This window comes from Oryzias latipes, chromosome 23 (genome assembly GCF_002234675.1).
Source record: "Oryzias latipes chromosome 23, ASM223467v1".
Classification (NCBI taxonomy): Eukaryota; Metazoa; Chordata; class Actinopteri; order Beloniformes; family Adrianichthyidae; genus Oryzias; species Oryzias latipes.
Genome location: NC_019881.2, coordinates 20450912 through 20470171, shown reverse-complemented (window position 1 = coordinate 20470171; position 19260 = coordinate 20450912). Strand labels below are relative to the sequence as shown.

The window sequence follows — 19260 nt, the reverse complement described above, 5'->3', positions numbered from 1 at the left end:
TGCTTCAGGAGCTTACAGGACAGACAGTGCGGGAGCCTTACCTCTCGCACTCGTGGTCCTGGCATCTGGGATACGGATCCTGGACCTCGTAGATGTCCGAGTCAGATGAGTCGTGCGACCAGCCCAGTCTGGCGCTGTGAAACGGCAGGTTCATATACTCGGGGATCTCCTCGTACAGAGGCACGTTCTCATACTCCACCGACTCCTCGACCCCTTCCCCACAAAGGTCGGCCTCCCCGATGCAGCTGCTGGGTCGCCCCAAACTTCTCTCCCCGCCGTTTGACTCCAAGCTGGTACAGTCCAGCGACTGGCCCCCCTTGGCCAGCAGCTTTGGCAGCATCTTCATCGACAGGCGGAGCTCTAGCAGCTTCCGGAAGGAGAGGCTCCTCTTTTGGGGGTCCGCCCGGGTCGCCAGGTCAGCTGCGGAGAAGGACTGCGCTCTCTGCTTGGACCCCAGGACGGGGGCTCGGCTCTTTGGTGGCATGCTGCTCCTGGAGGGGATCTGCCGGCTGAAGAATGTCACGCAGGGTCGCTTGAACCGCCAGTGGCTTTTCTCCTGGGGAGGAGCCGGCAACTCCCTCATGGGGGTGTTGGCGTGCGGGGGAGCAGGGGGACAGATGGAGGGGGGAGGCGCGGCCGGAAGGCTGTGCCTCTGGGGTTTCCGAGGTGGTGCCCGCGGGGACTGCTGATCCTCGGCTGAGAGGGCCCTCCTGCTGGCGCTCAGCGGCGCCTGGCAGCCCAGCTTGATCTGTTTGGGGAGGCTGTGGGTGACGGGGTAACGCTCAAAGTCTCCGTACCCGTCCTCCTCATCCTCCTCCACCCGCTGCGCCTCCACCTCCTTACCGTAGCCCGTCGAGTTCGGCTGTGGAAGCTGGTCCAACGAGTGGGAGTTCTTTTTGTGGAGGGAGGGGGGGGTGTAGACTGTTCTCTGCAGGCGTGGTGAGAGAGAGGTCTGTCGCGGGGGTGGGACAGGAGTGTCATCGTCCCCCGAGTCTTTCGGGGGTTCCGGGTCCCCGTTGGCTGGAATCTCGGAGCTCACAGAAAGACGAGCCAAACTCAGTTTCCTCTCAGCTCCTTGGGTCTCAGGAGCTCCGTCCTCCTCCACCGGATCCTGGGGGCCGCTCTCCACCCTGTCCTGCCTCATCAGGCCGTGCTTCTTGTTTTTACGCGGTTGAGGGACCGGAAGAGGCTTACTGGGGGGAGCAGGGACCTGCAGATCGAGCTGAGGAGGCGCTTTGCTGACGGGGTCACTGTGTTCTACCTGAGCGAGTTCCTCGGAAGAGCTGAGAGGAGAGATCCTCCAGCTGTGGATGCTGCCTGCAGCATCATGGGGGGGCGAAGGGTCCGCTACCTCAGCGCTCTGCGCCGCCGTCAGCTCCTCAGCTGTTGAGCGATCGGGTTCCTGCTCCTTGACTGCTTCCAAAACGTCTCCCCTCTGTTCCACAGTCCCCGGGGCCTCGTTGTTCTCCGGCCTCCGGACTGCGTTCCTGTGTCTTTGAGGTTTATCTTTGGGCTTCCTGCTCATCCGCCCTCCTCCGCCCTTATCAACAGCAGCCCCCCTGTTGTCACGAGGTTCTTCCCTCTCCTCGGACTGGGTTTCTGCCGGTCCCTCCGAGGAAACCCCGTTCTGCAGCGGCTCTTTGTGGCCCTCAGCCGCATTCCCGTTTTCCAGAGGGCGACACTGGAAACAGTCGCCCCGCCCACAGGAGCAGGTGGGAATGATGTAATCCGATTCATGCCTCCTAGATATAATCCCATTCCTGGAGTTGAGGAGAAGGAGGTTATCATCTAAAGTCTCCTGCTGCTCCTCAGACAGATTAAGGGGTTCAGCGGGTTTGGGAGGCGGCGGCGGCGAAACGGGGGGAGGGGAACCTTTGGCTCTGGGGAGACATGGTTTGGGGGCAACAGCCGGTTTTGCCCTCTTGAGCGTGGCAGGTGAGGTTTGGGAAACTGATGAAGACTGTGAAAGTGGACCTGGCTTGGGGGGGATGGGTGGGGGGGCGGGCTTTGATGTGGCTGGAAGTTTAGGTTTGGGAGCTAAAGGAGGCTTCTTCACACCTGCGTCAGACGAGAAGAGAGGAAGAAGTTGAAACGAGCCGTGAAGCGGAGCAGACTTCAAACCTCCCCGCTCAAATTCAGGAGGGACAGCTGCACGCGGGAGGAGGGACTTAGGTCAAAAGGTCATTCTTAGGGGTAAAATGGGAAGGACTGAGGGTCCTAGTCCTGTGTAAAATAAATCTAGAGATCAAATTAAGCTGAGAGAAAAAAAAAGGTTGTGTCTCGACCGCCTAACTACCTATAAACCCCATTTGACATTTTTTCGGGGCGTCAGAATCTAAAATGTCAAAATCCAGAGCTCTGGAAATTACCCAGAAGTCTCTGCAAAAGCAATGTTGATGCATTGTACAGCATTTGTATTGAAAAAATACTTATATTTATTACGTTTTTACCTCATGTGATGTCGTATTTGGGTTAAAAAAAGAAGAAGAAAGAAAGAAGCATGTGTCCCAATGGCATTAAAATCCAAGACACTGGAGAGTCACACTATTGGACTGTTTTGCTACACTATTGTTTATTTATTCAAAACACTTTCATTTTCAGAACATACTTTTTATGACAGAAAAACTATAAAAAAATGTCCACATTTCTAAGGCGGTACAATCTTTTTAGATTTATTTTAAGTGGATCAGTACTGATCCGTAAAATCAATGGATTTGTTTTCCTTGAAAACCTTTTTACCTTCAAAATGAAGCCTAGACAATGTATTTTCCGTTTTGTTTTTTTTTCTAAAACATACACTTTAGTGATTCTGATACTTGTGACCCTGAAATGGACTGGCGGCCTGTCCAGGGTGTTCCCCGCCTTCACCTAACAGTAGCTAGGATAGGCTCCAGCAACCCTGTGACCCTGAAAGGGGTACAGCGGGTTGAGATAAAGGAGAGCTGCATGGATTCTGATACTGCAGGTCTTCTTTACCCAGTTTAAAACACAACTTTGGTCTAAATTCTGTTTCATAAAAAGACCAGCTTGGTTCAGAAATTTAATGAATACGGAATTACATTAAATGGTAAATTGGCAGTTGTTTGCATCCCTGTTTTCATTTTTACATGTAAACATTCTCTGCTTGTTAAAGAGTTTGACACCTTTCGTATGATTAACCAAATAATTTAATAGAAGTCCCACTCCGATCATTTAGTGGTCTTTTAATTACGATTCTAGGACGTAGTTGCTGCCGTTTGTGAGCAGGACTGTTAATCTGGAACAACCCCATCCCCCCTTCCCATCCCCATTCCTGAGGGCTCTGAGCTGGAAGCTTGTGACCCGGCCAGCGTATTTTCTACATAGGGCTGGGCAATATCCAATTTTATTTTTTTATGTCAGGTGATAACGATATAATGCAAATAACAATAATGTTTTTGTCAAGTTTGAACACTCTGCTCATAAGAGAAATGTGCAATCATCAGCAGGTTGTTTAGCTGTATATTTATTTCCTATCACACTTTAAAGATAACAGATGCACTAAAAAACCATTAAGCAACAGTTTTGTTTTCAAATAAGAAAAGGCATTTATACTACAAACTAAACTGAAAATTAAAGCAAAAGCCTTCAAGTTATTGAATAAAGAAACACTCAGAAATGCAATTTTAAGCTTAATTTTCTCTAAATATGTCATCGTGAGAATAACACTGCATGCTAAAAACACCATTTTCATCAGAGTGGGTCTTTAAAAGCTGTCATTCAAAGTAATTAAACCTACAGATTAAGTTTTATTTTATTTTTCTTGACTTAAAGCCATTTAAAAAAGTGTTTTGACTTGTTTAAAAAGTAACATTTATTATTAATAATTTATTAGGTTATAGTTTAAAACATATCAAACATTTTTTAAACATAAAAAACAAATTGTTTATAATTGATCATTGATTATTTTTTTACATTTGGTACAGATCATGCAATTGTGACAAATTAGACCTGTTGGCTCCACCAGGGGATTAAACTGCATAATTAAATCAAATCACGGTGTTTTTATGAAAAGACACAGAAAGATGACCGAAACAGTTAATTGTGACTAAATGCCACTTTTTCCAGCCTTCTGGCGTAAACTTTACGCAGGCAGACACCACGAGAAGTGGAGTCATCGAGCGGATGTTTCCGAAAAGGCCAACCACCAAAAACCGCTCCGCCGATGCGCGCGTGCTGCTCCTCCCCGGACCGAACTCCGTCCAAAAATCTCCCACTTTAAGCTTTTTTTTTTCATTTATAAACACATAGCACAAGCTGTAAAACGACATTAATTATTCCGGATGTTCTATTAGGGGCAGCTTTTTAAATTCGGGTATATTTGTTTTAAACAAAACAAGTTTTTTGCCACAAAACAAACGACAAAAAAATCCACTGTGTGACGAACGGCGAGTGAGTCTAGTTAGTTTAGCTGTTTGTTTGCCTTTCGGCTATAGACTGACTTTGCAAGCACATGCTAAACACAGATTACAGGTAATTACATATTTTCTCCAAGTTTTATCGCCTCAGGCAAAGCAAAAAAACATTAGACGGACATTTTTTCTTTGCAAACGAGCTTCATCTGACAAGAAACACTAGTAAATTGATACCCTGTAAATGACGAAAACGGTACTAAAAGACACTTTTGTTGGTGCAAAACCCCTTAGAACGTTAAACATGGCAGCTTGATATCAACTCCTACTTGTTGCATCAACAGCTCGACAGATGTTTTAAGACAAAGGATTTAACCCCTCCAGCTGCAGCAGAGCAGATATAACTAAGACGGTTGGTTTTTCGGTGGAGAAATATGAAAGCACTGAGATCCAGGTCGAGTCCGTTCACTTTTATATTCCCTTCGAGAGCTGTTATTAAGAAAACTGTAATTTGTGGTTGTGGGGGCAATGGAGTGGATGCTGTTACTGGAAAAAGCCCCATCCTCATCATGTATGACCAATAAACTATCACAAATATTCACATTTGGGGAAGGAAACTACAACTGCAAAGTGATCCTCTCGCTAGGTTAGCTGCTCCTCGACACAAACCTGTGCTCATGACTCCCGACTTGCTCCTTTCTCCATGAGCAAATTTACGTTCAATGGAATTGCAGGAAAAACGTCGTTTTTTCCTCCGTCGACAGCATTGTCAGCGTGGAAACGGCCGCAGTGGGATCCCCGGTAGATCCACGGTCACTGTTCCTTATCTCTCCAGCGTACACGGGGATAAAGCCTGGACGACTGTTACTTTTTCCATTTTTCGAAGTTTTCAGCCACGGTGCTTTTCCAAGCGGATTGATCAAAAGACCGGGAGAGTCTTCCAGTAATTTCCGGTTGAATGTTTCAAAATAAATATTTTATCTTGAAAGATACGCGTAATCCATTGTTGTGTTGCGCCAATATATATAATTTGACTATATAAGTGTTTAGCAATATATTTTTACTAGAACAGATTAAACCCAATCTATTTAAGCAACTCTTCTTTATAATTAATATTGAAACACACATTTGATTTTGAAATCCACTTCCGGTGCTTTTTGTGACACTTTTGCTAACTCTTTTTCCTTACGTTGCTTTCCCAACTTTTAAGTTTTAACGTCCAAGTAACCACTAGAGGTCTCCTATCGACAAAATGTGTCCTTTTTTAAAGATCACGATTAAGTGGGGACTGGTGAATGGCATTGCGGGAGTTGTAGTTTAATAGAATTCAGCTGCCGGCTAACTATCAAGTTCTCAACAACAGCAGCCGCCTTCAACTTTAGAAGAATGGTTCACGTCGATGGCGGAGAGCAATGACTGAGGATTTTGACGAAGATGTTGTGTTTGAGGTTTGTGTTCGTGGTCGAAACTTCCAACCGACGCTTTGCTGTAGTTGAAAACGTTAATTCATTGATAGCTTGGTGTGTGCTAGCAAAGATGCTAGCTAGCCTGTTCTGCATTTTTAATCCAAAACGTCCACATATTTGGTTCGTTGTTGGGCGGATTTCTGCCAAGCAGCTTTAGTGGTCATGAGAGCGGCTGAGCCGGGGCACAGTGGACGCTGCTGCTGTGCTGCTCTTTCATCATCATCATCATCATCATCATCATCATCATACCCAGCCTGGTGGTGGTGGTTGTTGGAGGTGTCATCCAATGCGCTCTCTAAAAAAACAAAAACAAATTGATATTTGAGAGGTCAAAACTTCTGAATGATGACGTAATGAGCTCAGAGTGACGATGCATGTGAGTCTATTTATTTATTTAAGTAAGCACTTTGAATTGTTTTGATGCAGGGATGCTTCCGGTATTAGGATTAGCAGCTGCAGAAGAAGAGCATGTTTGGGATCAAATCTGGATGACAGATTGAATTTGAAACAGCATTGTTAAACTTTGTTTATTTCTGTCTTGGAAAGACGGTTTTAACCCATGCTTGGATTTATTGTCCGTCCCTCAAGCAGGATGGGAGAATTGCAGCAGGTAAAAGATGAAAGTATTTTCTCAGCATCCCTCCCAGAAATGCAGGCGGGTGGAGGATGGAGGACCAGTGCGTCAAAAAAAAAAAAAAAATCCATCGTGTTTTCAGCCGTGGTGAACCTGCGGCTCCTCTCCTGTTTGCAGAACTCGCCGTTGTTCCAGTGCCTGCAGGATTTAGGATACACTGACTTCGAGGCATGTCCGACAGCATCGCAGCAGGAGGAATGTGGAGGGCAAGAGGAGGACCTCTCCTCTGCTGGAGCTTCAGTGAGTCTCCTCCAAACACACATCCCTGTAGGATAATACACTTGAGCTCCATTTTCCATAATCTGAGGATTTTCTTCTTGAAAATTTTTCTTTAAATGTTTTTATTATGTCTTTGTAGCATTTTTCTGATGATGGAGGACCTGTATAAAGAAAATAAAGCTTTAAGTTGCATTTCTGAATCATTGCGAATCAGGAGCAGACGAAAAAATGCTGCTTGAGAAGAGTGTATTTGTTATGGTGAGCGGGCAACAAGCTTCCTGCTCCGACCTCTTCTCAACGTGTAGGGAAAAGGGGCGGGGTTGCTCCACGCCAACAGTCTCGCCCACAACTCAAGTGAATTCAGCTACAAAACCATGTCCCAGAAAACAACTGATTTCTTACATTTTTCCTAAAAACGGCATAATCATGATTAAAAGAGCACTGGGAACGCTTTTAAGATAGATCGAAAGATGAAAAGAGTGGGACTTGAATGCTTTCCAACACTGAATAACTGAAAAAAGTTTAGCCTAAAAATTGTCAAACAATGATAATAATATGTATAAAGAATATGTATAATAATCCATATTTAAACCTTGTGTTGTCTTGCTGGTAAAAAAATAAATAAAAAAGTGATCCTCTATCATGTTTATTTGTAGAAAAAATTCCATTAGTTGTTAAACGCCTAAATGTGTGAAATATACTCTTCACATTTGGCGAGCTGCTGCTGCGCTCGGAAATCATTTGGTGGTTTCTCTGATTATCTTTTGATCTATTGTAAAACCCCGTGTCGTTTTCTAGCACATAGTTTCTGCAGGGCAGCAGTAGTTCTTTAGAAATTCACCTCTGAGTTGAGGCTGGAACTGATGGCGCTTTGTGAGTCCGTCACCCGTAACTGAGGGCTCCTAATCTGCCCTCCACCATCAGAAAATGCCACCAAAACCACAGTTTTCATTGGAGTGGGTCTTTAATGCTAAATGCCAAGCAGGGAGGCTTTGGGTCCCAATTTTAGCCTCTTTATAGGAATCAACCAAGGATTTGAACTCACAATTTTCCAGTCTCGGGCCAGACACTCCTCCACAAGGAGTCTATCAAAATGTTCTAAAGGGACTCCATCATCAGAAGAAGGGATGTTTTGTTTACGTTTCCACATGGGCTGAACACCGCTAGGGTACGAAGATTGTCTTATGGGTCATTTTTGACCCCCCAAAAAATGTTTGAAGGCCTCAAAATCACAGATACACACTCAAACACCTGACCCACCTGAGGCTGCAGGTGTGTCATTAAAAGGGAAAAAAAGGCATCTCGCTCACATTTGGGCATAATAATTAACAATTAACTTCCTAAAAACTATAAAAGATAAAGAAAATCCAGATTGATTGTTTATTTCATCAATTCAGAATTATTTCATATTTATATAGTAACAATAAATAAATATTTACTGTATGAAAGAAAACTGTTATAACAGTTGGTTTATGTTAAAAAACTGAAAATATATGATTAAAAATGAATTAGATTGAGCCAAATTCATAAATGCCAGGTTGTTTCATTGTTCACAACAGATTTTGGGTTTAAAATTCAATTAAATTGCTTTATTTTGAGTCATTTTTCACCCATAAGATGGTGCAAAGGTTAATAGAAGCCTACATGAACATGTCCCCCGCTCCGGGTCGAAATGGGACGTCCTGATTCCCTGTTCTCTGCCCGTCCCTGTTTGACCCGACCCGTCTGAAACGTCGTGTTCTCGTGGATCGTTTCGACCACCCATCCTGTGGTTTGAGTCGGCGTGATTCAGTTTGACGCGTCCTTGGAAGCTCAGCGTCACATGACCCCCCCCCGCTTCCCTTGCCCTCCCCTCCTCCTGCAGCGGGAAACTGCTGTGTTTGGTTTGTCGGGGAACTTTCCGTGCGTGTCACGCTTCCTCTCCGGCTCTCTGCTCTTCTGTGGAGTTCAGGAGGACGAGGGATTCTGATCGGGATCTCCAAAAGCAACATCAGGACTTTCCTGGAGCTCAGATAAACCTTTTCGCGGTCATTCTATGTCAGAGGCTGTTAAAAAAAAAAATCCTGTACTGAAGACGTTTCCGAATTTACTCCCCCTCCTCTAATATTTTTATTTTTGTGAAATATTTTTTACCTTTTTTTGGTTTATAGTTGTTTTTTACATGGAAAGTAAACGTGTTAGGGTCAGAAAGGATCTACAGTCACGTTTATCCAAGATTTCTCCTTTAGAGTTTTTAAGACTAGCTCTTTTGTTTACTTTCAGACTGAAGCAGATGTGTTTTTAAATGCACAAATATAGACATTAAGTAAACAAAAAAATGCATATTTTGTCTTGAACAAATGTAACTTATTTCTTTGTTAATTTTTTAAACAAATCCAAACAGATGAACTATCAGTTGTTGACTAATCCTGAACAGACTGTTAACCGTTTCTCCATCGTCATCCCTAAATCTTATCATTGATTAATAGTCAAAGGATTCTGTTCATCAAACAACACAAAGATGTGTGTTTGTTGTTACATTATTGTCGCCCGGCATCACGTTCTGCTTGTGGAAGCTGCGTTGTGAGGCGCCGGCTGGATCCCGTTGGGCATCAGGCTTAGACCGTATTATCTGCAGGGATCGCCTCATCTGGGCCGCGGTTTCTGTCCGGATAATCCCGTCTGATGCTGCGGAGGAGCAGGCCGGACCTTTGGACAAAAGGAAAATCAATACGACTGCGAGCATCAGCGCACGTGCTTCATCCTTTACTGAGGCGCCTGAGCAGGCCTGCGCTCAGACGTCAGATGAAGCTTCATTCATCCATCTTTAAACGATGGCTTCAGCCGAGGCCCCTTCTTTATTAACACAACCACCTACATAATCAGATTAGAGTTACATTAATCCTACACATTTTGACTTTACATGCATTTTCCAGCTTTTGCAAGGGAAAAAAAACATCTAAAGCAAACATCCCCCATCTTTTATAGAGTAGGAAGTAAAAAAAAAAAAAAAAAGCTGTGAAGGAGTTAAAATGTTGCAAAAAATCTCCTTCACTGCTGCCGTGACTCTGTGACACAAAGCACAAATCTCTTGAACAAAGACCAAGAGAACATTGCTTTTTTCACCTGAATCACTCTGAAGGGTTTTCTTTCTGCTTTTGGACTGTTAATTAATCTGGAATGGATTTTATTTAGAAAGAACTTAAAGCCAAACATGTGTAACCTGCAGAGAGGATGCTTCTGGAGACTGGTTGACGCCCTGTGGACCTGGAGTCCCCTTTTCCAGGCGAGTGGATCCCAAAAGCTGGAGAAGCAGCTGGTGAGCAGAAGAAGGTTTGTTTGCATGGAAGGAAAACCCCCTTTTTTCTTGAATTTTAGCCGGTCTGTGTTTGCGTCCCTGCAGGACTCGGCGTTCGGTCAGTACTCGGTCAGGTGCATTCTGGACCAGGACGTCCTGCTGCAGGAGGACGTGGAGCTGATCGAGCTGCTGGACCCCAGCCTGCTCTCCCTCAGCTCGTCCCCGTCGGGCTCACCCGCCCGGGCCAGCTCCCTGCCCAAACCGAGCCTCATCTCCCAGCCCTCCCCCTGGTACGTTTTTGAAGATTTAAAAAAAATCTAAGAGCTAAAATCTTTTTTAAGGGTTTAAAGGTAAAAACAGAAGCAGACGTGTTAGCTCCTGAACCAAATCCTGCATCTTCCTGGTTAATCTCCACAGTGTCTGTCTTGAGATCCTCTCTGCTTCCTTAATCACCACATGACTACAAATTTAACTCCAAACTTAATTACCTAAAGTTGTAATCCTCGAAATCTCTGTCCCGGATCGGATTTCACGCTGTCCGTGGGGCCTCTTTGCAGCCTGAACGCCTTGGTGCTGCCTCCCTCGCCCTGCAGCGAATAAAACCAGAACCGCCGCCAGAGAAAAACCCAAAGGTTGCGCTGAGGTTCTGTCAGGAGGCTTTCCGTCAGTGACCAAAGCGACATGTCTGCAGTTTTCCTGCGACTGCTCTGCATCAGTCCCTGTTTGACGGCCAACAGCTTTCAGATTGTTTTGTAACAAGCACAGCCCCAGGCTTTTCCGGAACCTGGAGGGGCAGTTTGGAGACTGAAACCTTTTATTTTCAGGGTAAATAACTAAATGTGTGTCTCAGAAACGTTAACGCGTGATATCACACGTATGTTGCGAAAGTCCAAAGTTTTAGTTTTCAACATTTTGTGACGTCTCTCTAAAGACGCATTGCTTTTTGTAACCAGATACGTTTGAATCCCGGAGCCTTTTCTCACACAGACGCCGTTCTCCTCCAACCCTTCTCTCAGGGATGTGGCGGCGCTGCTGGGCCTGGCTGCCGTCCTGCTGGGGCTCTGCTCCTCCTCCTCCTCCTCTGAGGGCCCGTGGCTGCTGGCCTTGGCCCCGTGGGGCCTGACTCTGCTGGGCTGGGTGGGGCTGAGGGGCGCGGCCCTGTGGAGGCGAGGCCGGATGCAGAGGGCCGTCCACAGCCGGGCCACGCAGCTCCAGGCTCTGCTCCACGACAGCAAAACTCTAACCGGCCTGTCCCGCAAAGCCCTGCGTTTGGTGCAGGAGACCGAGGTCATCTCCAGAGGTTTCACCCTGTAAGTGTGCCGCCGCTGCTGCCGCCGCACCTTTGACACTTTGAATCAGCAGCTTCAGAAGCACACGTCAGCTTTTTACATGTTCCTAAGCAAATATTCCTCACAGATTTCCACATTTAGTTGATTTGCAGAAGTTTAAAAGTCATTTCTAAAGCTTGGAAAAGTTAGTAAGAAGACCGATGAAGTCTTCAGATAAAGTTTGGTGTTTTTTATAAAGCACAAATCGGAATTACAAAGAATTGATGCTTCATCCTGAAGTCTATGACATTTTTAATATTTTGTCATTAAAATGTAATGTAACATTTATTTGACAGAATTTTAGGGCTGCTAGAAAAAAGAACAAATATACGAAAATAAAGTTGTAAAATTAGGAGGAATATAGCCAACATTTTACGAGAATAAAATGTACAATTATGAAAAAATATTCAATAACTTATAAGAGTAAAGTCAGAGTTATAGTTATACTTCAAAAAGTGATAATTTTATAAGGAAAATATTCTCCTTTTTCAAAAATAAAATATTACATTTAGCTTTTGAATTCTTTCAAAGAGACAGCTGAACACTGCCTTTTTTCTCATAATTTGAGACTTTTTACTGTTTTTTTCTCATTACTTTACAACTTTCCCTCATAATTTTATAACTTTATTCATATCATTTTAAAAAAGAATTGTTGTAAAATATTCACTGTTTTCTCATCATTTTAAGAATTTTTCTTTTTACACGTCGACTGTGTTTCTTCAGATTTATTTGTGTATTTTCTGTAAAGATGGTCCATATAGTCCAACATAATTCTTGTAAAAAAGAAAAAAAGGACTTTTTAAATAATTAATTTATGATTTCATTCTCATAAACTGACGTTTCTCACAATTGTATGACTATGTTCTCATATTTATTTAGTTTTGCTCTTTTACTTGAATGAGAAATCATTTACATTTAAAAATTTTGTTTTTCTTTTTACTTTATATTCCAGAATAAACTAAATTATTAAACTAAATAAAAAAACAAAACAAAGTTAAACTTTATTGGTAGACCTAAGGAAAGGTCATTTGTTCATAGTGATATGTCTCTGCTGCAGGTTTTATTTTTATTTGTATTTATCTAAAGCTTGAAGCTGCTGATGTTCTTGTTGCATTTTGTTCGTCTCTGTCCGTTGTGTTTAGTGTTGTGTTTAGTGTTGTGTTTAGTGTTGTGTGTGTGCCCCCCTGCCTCTTCGGGACGTCTCCACAGTTGTATCACATTTCACTTGTCAAGTTTACTCGACAGGGTGAGTGCGGCCAGCTCCTTTAGCAGGGCGGGGCCGGGGGCGATGCCACGCGGCCAGCAGCTCATCGGACTGAGGAAGGCCTTGTACCGGGCTCTCCGCTCAGCCTTTAGAGCCTCTCGAAGGGCCACCTGTCACATGCTCAAAGCATATCCTTTCGTAAAAGAGAAAAATGAATTGCATAACTGAGTTTTTTCATTCAAACATGTTTTTTTCTTCCTCTCTGTATTGATGTTTTTAACGTGACGCATAAATGAACATTTAAAGGTGTCAGCGAGTGGGCTCGGGCAAATCCTAAATAATTTAGATCAGATCATGCTTTATTTGTCTTTAACTCCTTTTAACGTTTCCTCTGAGCTCTGAGATTGATAATGTGACAAACTACGTGTGCGCGGTTCCTCTGAAGGAGCTGGGGCTCGGCCTGGGAATCGAACACCTGGGGGACGAGCAGGCCCAGGAGCTGACCGACGACTACAGCCTGCCTGCTCTGAAGGCGAGTCCTGCAGGCTGACCGGGTTCAAAGGCGTGTTCTGCTGTCTTTCTGCAAAAAGGAGGAAGGACTGACCCCCCCCCCCCCCCCCCCCCCCCCCTGCCTCTTTTGGCCACAGATGCTCTTCCAGCTGTGGGTGGGGCAGAGCTCTGAATGTTTCCGGCGGTTGGCCCTTCTCCTGTCTCCGTACCGCACAGATGAGCCGGAGGAGGGCAAGTCCAAAGCTGTCGGTTCTCCACCCCTCCCGATGCACCGGTCCATCGCCGCCATGACCGAGCCGCTGCATCACGCCCTCACCAGCTGTCTGGCTGAAGTGCAGCGCAGCTACGACTTCCACCGGCACTTCGAAACCCAGCCCAGGACGGCGAGCTCGGACCGGACCGGGCGAGCCCGAGAGAAATGCCGGGAGCTCAACACCCTGCACACCTCCATCCGGAGTCTGCAGCTGCACCTCAAGGCCCTACTCAGCGAGTGAGCCACGCACACTCTGACATCCTGACAGAGCTCAGCCCACACTTCCTCTGAAAAGAGGTCACAGGTCACCGGTGTGGGTCGGTGCACCCGAAGGAACCAAGTGTAGTTTTTGAAATCTCTCCTCCTTCGACACCATCAGGATGATCATCTTGGAGGACGACCTGGAGAAGCTGATGGTGTCCAGGGAACCGACCGAGCTGACGCTGGAAGGTTACCAGGACCTCAGCGACCGGCTCCAGCAGCTGCAGCCGCACATGCAGGCCAGCGCCGGCTGCTGGGAGGACACCGTCAACCAGGTGGAGCGCATGCTGAGACGAGCCAACGCATGCACAGGTGAGCAGAACGCAGACCCACCGAAAACATCATCCAGAGTTTCCCAACACGACGTTTGAACTCCTCAGGTTCTCATGATGTGTTTGGTAGGGCTGCAACAAGTATTCAAATACTGGAAAATTCACAATCTGTTCCCAAAAAAATCAAATATGAATATTTCTCCCATCTGAGATTGCGATTTTTACAAATTTAGTATAGTAGAAAAACCCTTCTGACATTGTATCAGTTTCAGGATAATGTTGGACTTTAAGTAGATAAACTAAACTAACTGAATTCTCTCCTGACAGGAAGAAATACATCTTCAAAGTGTGGGTGCAGGTCTTCATTTTCAAAGTAAAAGTATCAAGTATTTTTTCATAAATGAAAAACTAACGTTCAGTTTACTCAAGTTCTAAAAAGATACTCGAAAATTTTATATGACAAAAAATTCATTTAGAATATTACAGAAATCTCGTGATGAATAATGTGACGTCATGCGACCGTCTGCTAGTTGATGATGAAGTCGCACCGGAACACGTCTAAGAAAGGTTCATCTAAAGTTTTGGGACTGTTTTAGTTTTTCCACTAAAGATTAAAAGAAGTCTGTTATTAAAACCGATGGTTTCTTGTTCTTACGGAGACTTTTCTAATGCAGGAGATCATTAGAAATTTGAAATCGAGTTCTGTTACCGAGAGCTCTCTGTTCACATGCTCTCCCGCTAGCTTACAGCCCCTCACACCGCCAACCTAACATTACCGGTGCAACAAAAACTGTGAGCGACATTGGAGCGTTCCAGTTTTAAACCCGATTCCAGCTCAGACGAGGAAAACAAAGACGTAAATGGATCTAATACTCTGTAAGTGGATGCATCAGAATGGAGCAGAGCAGGGAGCTTCTGACCCACCCAGCGTATTTCTACGTCACAAATACGATCTTTTACAGATGACGGATTTTCGTCTGCTCCTGATTCACAACAAGTTGAATAAAGAAATACTCAGAAATGCTATTTCCTTCATCATCTGAGAAATGCGACCAGAACATGTTAAAAAAAAAAAAAAAACACGATTCATGAAACAAACAGCTATTACTGATCTACAGACGGAAACAAAAGAGGATTTTTTTTTTGCCTTTGGTTCATCATCTTTTAAGCGTCTTTCGTCTTTATTTAAAAGCAAACTTCCTGGTTGAATAAATGTTAATTTGATCTGATCCTGACTTCCTTCAGTTCTTCCTTGTTTACGTGTCAGAATTCTGAAAAAGTGTAAAGGAGAAGCGGCAGCCAGCTGGGAGTACAAGACGACACAAAGCACAGATTTAGTAGCAGGAAGTCCGACGCTGTGAGTCTGATGGGATTTTTTTGTTTGTTTGCGCTGACTGAACACAGGCGGACTGCGTCTGTCAAGAACTTTAAATGTTAAAGAGTGGCACCTTTTAAAATAAAAAATAAAACCTTTTCTTCCTCATTGAGACAAATTGCAAAGTTCTATTTCAGTCCACGTTCCCCACTTCCTTTACTTATTCAAAGTCTATTCCCAGCTCAGAAGGAAGTCGCTCCACCTCAGTGCAGGAGGAGGAAAACCTCAGAGGAGTTCCCGCACCGACATCTCCACGTCATGTTTGTTTCTTACAGTGATATAAACTCACTAAGCAGCCTCTCTGCAGGTGATCCCGCCCCTCCGGAGCGCTGCGATCCTCCTGAGGCTGCAGCTCCTGCTCCCCCCCCATCTTTTCCCTTGATTCTGGATAAAGACCCAGTGCCAGAGGAGCTGGTAGGAACAATATGTGACCAAACTTTCTATGCAACTTTTTATCTAAACATGTCCCCCCCCCCCAAATCATCACGTGTAGCACGGCGTGCCGTATCCGCCCCTGTGTGTTTCATCCACCCAGGAATGGGAGGCCTACGTGTCCGACTCGGACTCTGACGGGGAAGGCGGGGGGTCATGGTCGGACGTGTTTTCTCCGGAGGAGCGGGAACGACAGCGGAGGGAGAGGGAGGAGTCCCGTCGCGTCCTGTCGGAGCTCAAAGCTGTCCTGGGCTTCCGTGCGTCCGAGGGGGAGAGGATGAAGAGGAAACAGCTGCTGTTCAACGACCAAGGTCTGCGCTGGCGTTACTGATATTCCTGGAATGAGAGGCCTTTTTTTCTTTTTCTTTTTTGGCTGGAGGGCTTCTGCTTACACTCAAAGTGACAGCTCTCAAAAGTCATGCTAATATTCTTCCATTAAGTCCTTTTTTTAACGCAGCCTTTCCGCTGAAAGTGGCTGCTGGTTGTGTGTCCTGCAGCTACACACAGTCCAATGTTCTGCTGTTTTATTTAGAGGTTACACTAATGGAAGGGATGGAGGATGATAACGTGCTGCAGCAGATGGCGTGTTTCACAGAACCATCTGGCAGTGCAGAAACTTGGTCAAAAGGAGGGACTTTCAGAAGATGACTCAGCATATCTGTCCAAAAATCAATCACATTCTAAAGCAGATAATCCCAAAAAAGAAAAAAACAAGAATTAAAAAAGGTTTTGTTAGAAAAGTTATTCTGAACAATGGAATGACTGTAACAGCTGTTTATTTCTCTATAGAAGTCTATAGGATTTTGGCTTCTTGGAGCCAGCAGGCACTTCCGCTTTGGAACGCCAAGGGGGAGGGGCCACCCAGTCCAGTTCTAATAAACAATCAATAGTCTCACCACAATGTTGCCGTAAGAAAAACAGACAAAACTCGGCTTTGCTATCTGCTATCGCTGTCTCGGCACTGACAGAAATGCAGCTTTAGACTCGACACAATCCAGTTAATGGACTAGATAATGTTTTATGACAGTACAGCAACAAAAAAACAAAGCAGAAAAGGCATTTTCTGCTTTGTTGTTGCAAGGCTGCCATCTTGTTTACTTTTTTGGGTGAAGATGCTTGTGAAAGCTTTTTGTACTTATGTGACTGTTGTTGGACAAGAGAAGAAGAAAAGTGAAACCAAAGTGTGAACTTGGTTTGGGAACAGAGCTTGACAACACCAATTTACAGGTCGTACTGTCCGGCACAGTGGTGGGGGGTTCATGATTTGGGTTCTTTTTGTTACAGCAGGACCTGATGACCTTCCAGCCTTAAAAAGTCCCACTCCCATCGTCAATTGATCTATTTTCAAAGTGTTCCCAGCGGTCTTTTGATCATTATTTTACCATTTTTAGTCAAAATCAAAAAACCTTGTTTATTGTAACTCCGTCTTCTCATGTTTAAGCAAATATTCTTTAGAACAGCTCCAGGTTGTCCAGAACGCTGCTGCAAGGCTTTTAACTAAATTATCTAAGATTTCACACGTCAGCCGGTTATTAATGCAGCTGCACTGGCTGCCATCCGCTACCGAGTGCATTTTAAAATCCTGCTTTTAGCACACTCAGCACTTAATAGCCAGGCACTGGTCTACGTAAAAGACCTTTCGCAGCCGTACACTCCCAGCCGGTCCCTGAGGTCATGTGACCAGGGTCTGCCGGTTGTTAAGAGAACCCGGTGAAAGACTAAAGGTGATAGAGCCTTTGCAGCAGTGGCTCCATCTCTCTGGAACTCCCTTCCTCCCAGCCTCAGATCTGCAGACTCGGTGTTATCTTTTAAAAAGCAGCTAAAAACGTATCTTTTTAAAATTGTTTTTTCTTAATTCTTTTTATGGTCTGTGTTCTACTGTGAAGCACTTTGTGATTTTTATCTCGAAAGGTGCTATACAAATAAAGTTTATCATTATTATTATTGTTGCTGGGTGGTTTTCTAGAACAGCAGAGTGACAGGATTTCATTAGATATTCACGTTTGAGTTGTGGGTGGTACACGCCACCCTCCCACTTGCTGAGAGCTCTCTGTTTACATGCTCCCCTGCTGGCTTACAGCCCTCACTTGCCCAGTGTATTTGTATTACGGAGTATTTTTTGTTTTCAGTTCTGACCGTTTGGTGTTTCTTCTCGCCTTTCAGCTGCTGCTCCGCCATCGGCTCTCTCAGATCCTGCCACAGCGCTGTCAGACGCTTCCACAGATGAAGGAGGAAACCCCCCATCGCAGCGCCCGGCAGGAAACGAAGAGGAGGAAGGGGAAGGAAAAGCTGGCAGGGTGACGCCTGACCCCTCTGCTGTCGCCGTGACAGAATTCAGCTGCGGCGTGGAGCGCGAGGATCCCGGAGCCACATCGGTCTGCAGCAGCGGAGGAGGAGGCGGAGCCTCGGAGCTGCACCAGTACGATGGCGTTGAGGGGGAGGAGCAGAACGCTCTGGAGTGCTTCCTGAGGCCCAAAATCCCCGCCGTCTCCGTGATGGACAGACTGACCGAGATGCACGGCTCAGAGACTGTGAGCTTCAGCTCAGCCATCGCCGCTCAGGTTGCCGCACGCTCACAGTCGCTTATGAGCATGGAGGAGCAGACGTTTGGCGATGATGATGATGAGGAAGAGGTGGAAGAGAGCAGTAGAAGAACCTGAGACGGACGAAGCTGAAAGCTCACTGCTTTGATAAAGCACGGACTGTGTTTTACTGTTTCTGATCCACGTCTTTGCAGCTTCCGACATGAGACGCTTTCATCGCCGCCCATCCGTCCACGTCTCGGTTTGTGAGCCCACTGTTCTCGATGCTCTTATGCTGTTGAAGCTCAGGTACCAGAACCACAAACGCAGAACCTCACGCTGTTCGGACCAGACTAGCCCTCCGTTCACAAGCAGATAATGTAAAGGACAAACACCATCATCATCTTCATGGTGAAGAGGGAAAGCTGGGATTCCGTGATAGCAGTAAAAGCTGTGATCAGATGATGGATTTCACTGTGGGTTTGTTCAGTTGCCATGGAGATGATTCTGTATCGCAGCCGTCCTTGATCGCAAGGACCAGATCGTTTTAGCAATTCTTCTTTCTTATTACATGCTTACATGCTCAAAAACTCAAACTTTGCACACACCTAGTACCCGGTGAGAGTGAACACCCCCCCCCCCCCCTTTCAAAAAACAACAACAGTGACATCACAACAGAGGAAACAATGAAAAAATAGAGCAGGTCGTCCAACAACCGAAGGGTTGGCGGTTCAATCCCCGCTCTCCCCAGCCAGCTGTCGCCCCCCCCCCCGAGCGCGGCTAGCCTGCAGCTCACCGTTCCCCCCAGGGGATGGGCCAAAATGCGGAGAAGAATTTCCCCACTGTGAGATAAACAAAGTAAATTTAAAAAAAACAAAAACATTGCAAGTTTTAAAACTACTATGGGATGCCCACACGACCTAAGGCTTCGTGGCCATTTTGCGGCAATGTGTGAAATTTAGCGATTTTTTTTTTTTTTTTTTTTTTTTTTTTCTCGCACATTTTTGCGCAACATGGAAAACAAAAAATTTGGTTTGAACAAAAAAAAAGTGTTTACACACGCCACCAGGTTAAGTTTACAAGTCTTCACCTTTGACCTTAAGAAGAGGCTGCCATCTTGTTTTCAAAAAACTCCTC

The 19260-nt window shown here is 45.2% G+C and overlaps 2 protein-coding genes across 6 annotated transcripts in view; one reads left to right on the top strand and one right to left on the bottom strand.

Moving 5' to 3' along the window:
- Positions 1-5315, bottom strand: part of LOC101165435 (FYVE, RhoGEF and PH domain-containing protein 6) — a 31134-nt gene extending 25819 nt beyond the window's left edge. For all 3 annotated transcript variants that reach the window (XM_011491292.2, XM_011491293.3, XM_020714125.2), the window contains exons 1-2: positions 5040-5315; positions 42-2058 (exon numbers count right to left, since the gene is read on the bottom strand). In XM_011491292.2, the coding sequence (XP_011489594.1) occupies positions 42-2058; positions 5040-5049 (2027 nt within the window). In that variant the 5' untranslated portion in view covers positions 5050-5315. The remainder of the gene's footprint in view (positions 1-41; positions 2059-5039) is intronic.
- Positions 5316-5506: 191 nt separating this feature from the next.
- vezt (vezatin, adherens junctions transmembrane protein) lies at positions 5507-18592 on the top strand. 3 transcript variants are annotated; one of them, XM_011491291.3, is made up of 12 exons: positions 5507-5818; positions 6588-6710; positions 9898-9987; positions 10072-10256; positions 10983-11276; positions 12540-12686; positions 12883-13030; positions 13146-13498; positions 13641-13834; positions 15477-15583; positions 15705-15912; positions 17765-18592. In XM_011491291.3, exons 1-12 carry the CDS (start codon positions 5783-5785, stop codon positions 18259-18261), a joined length of 2382 nt encoding a protein of 793 aa, XP_011489593.1. In that variant the 5' UTR covers positions 5507-5782; the 3' UTR covers positions 18262-18592. The 3 variants fall into 3 exon arrangements, with proteins under 3 accessions (XP_011489593.1, XP_011489592.1, XP_020569785.1); XM_011491290.3 differs by having other exon boundaries at positions 12528-12686; XM_020714126.2 differs by lacking the exon at positions 5507-5818 and adding an exon at positions 5908-6212 and having other exon boundaries at positions 12528-12686.
- Positions 18593-19260: the final 668 nt, after the last annotated feature.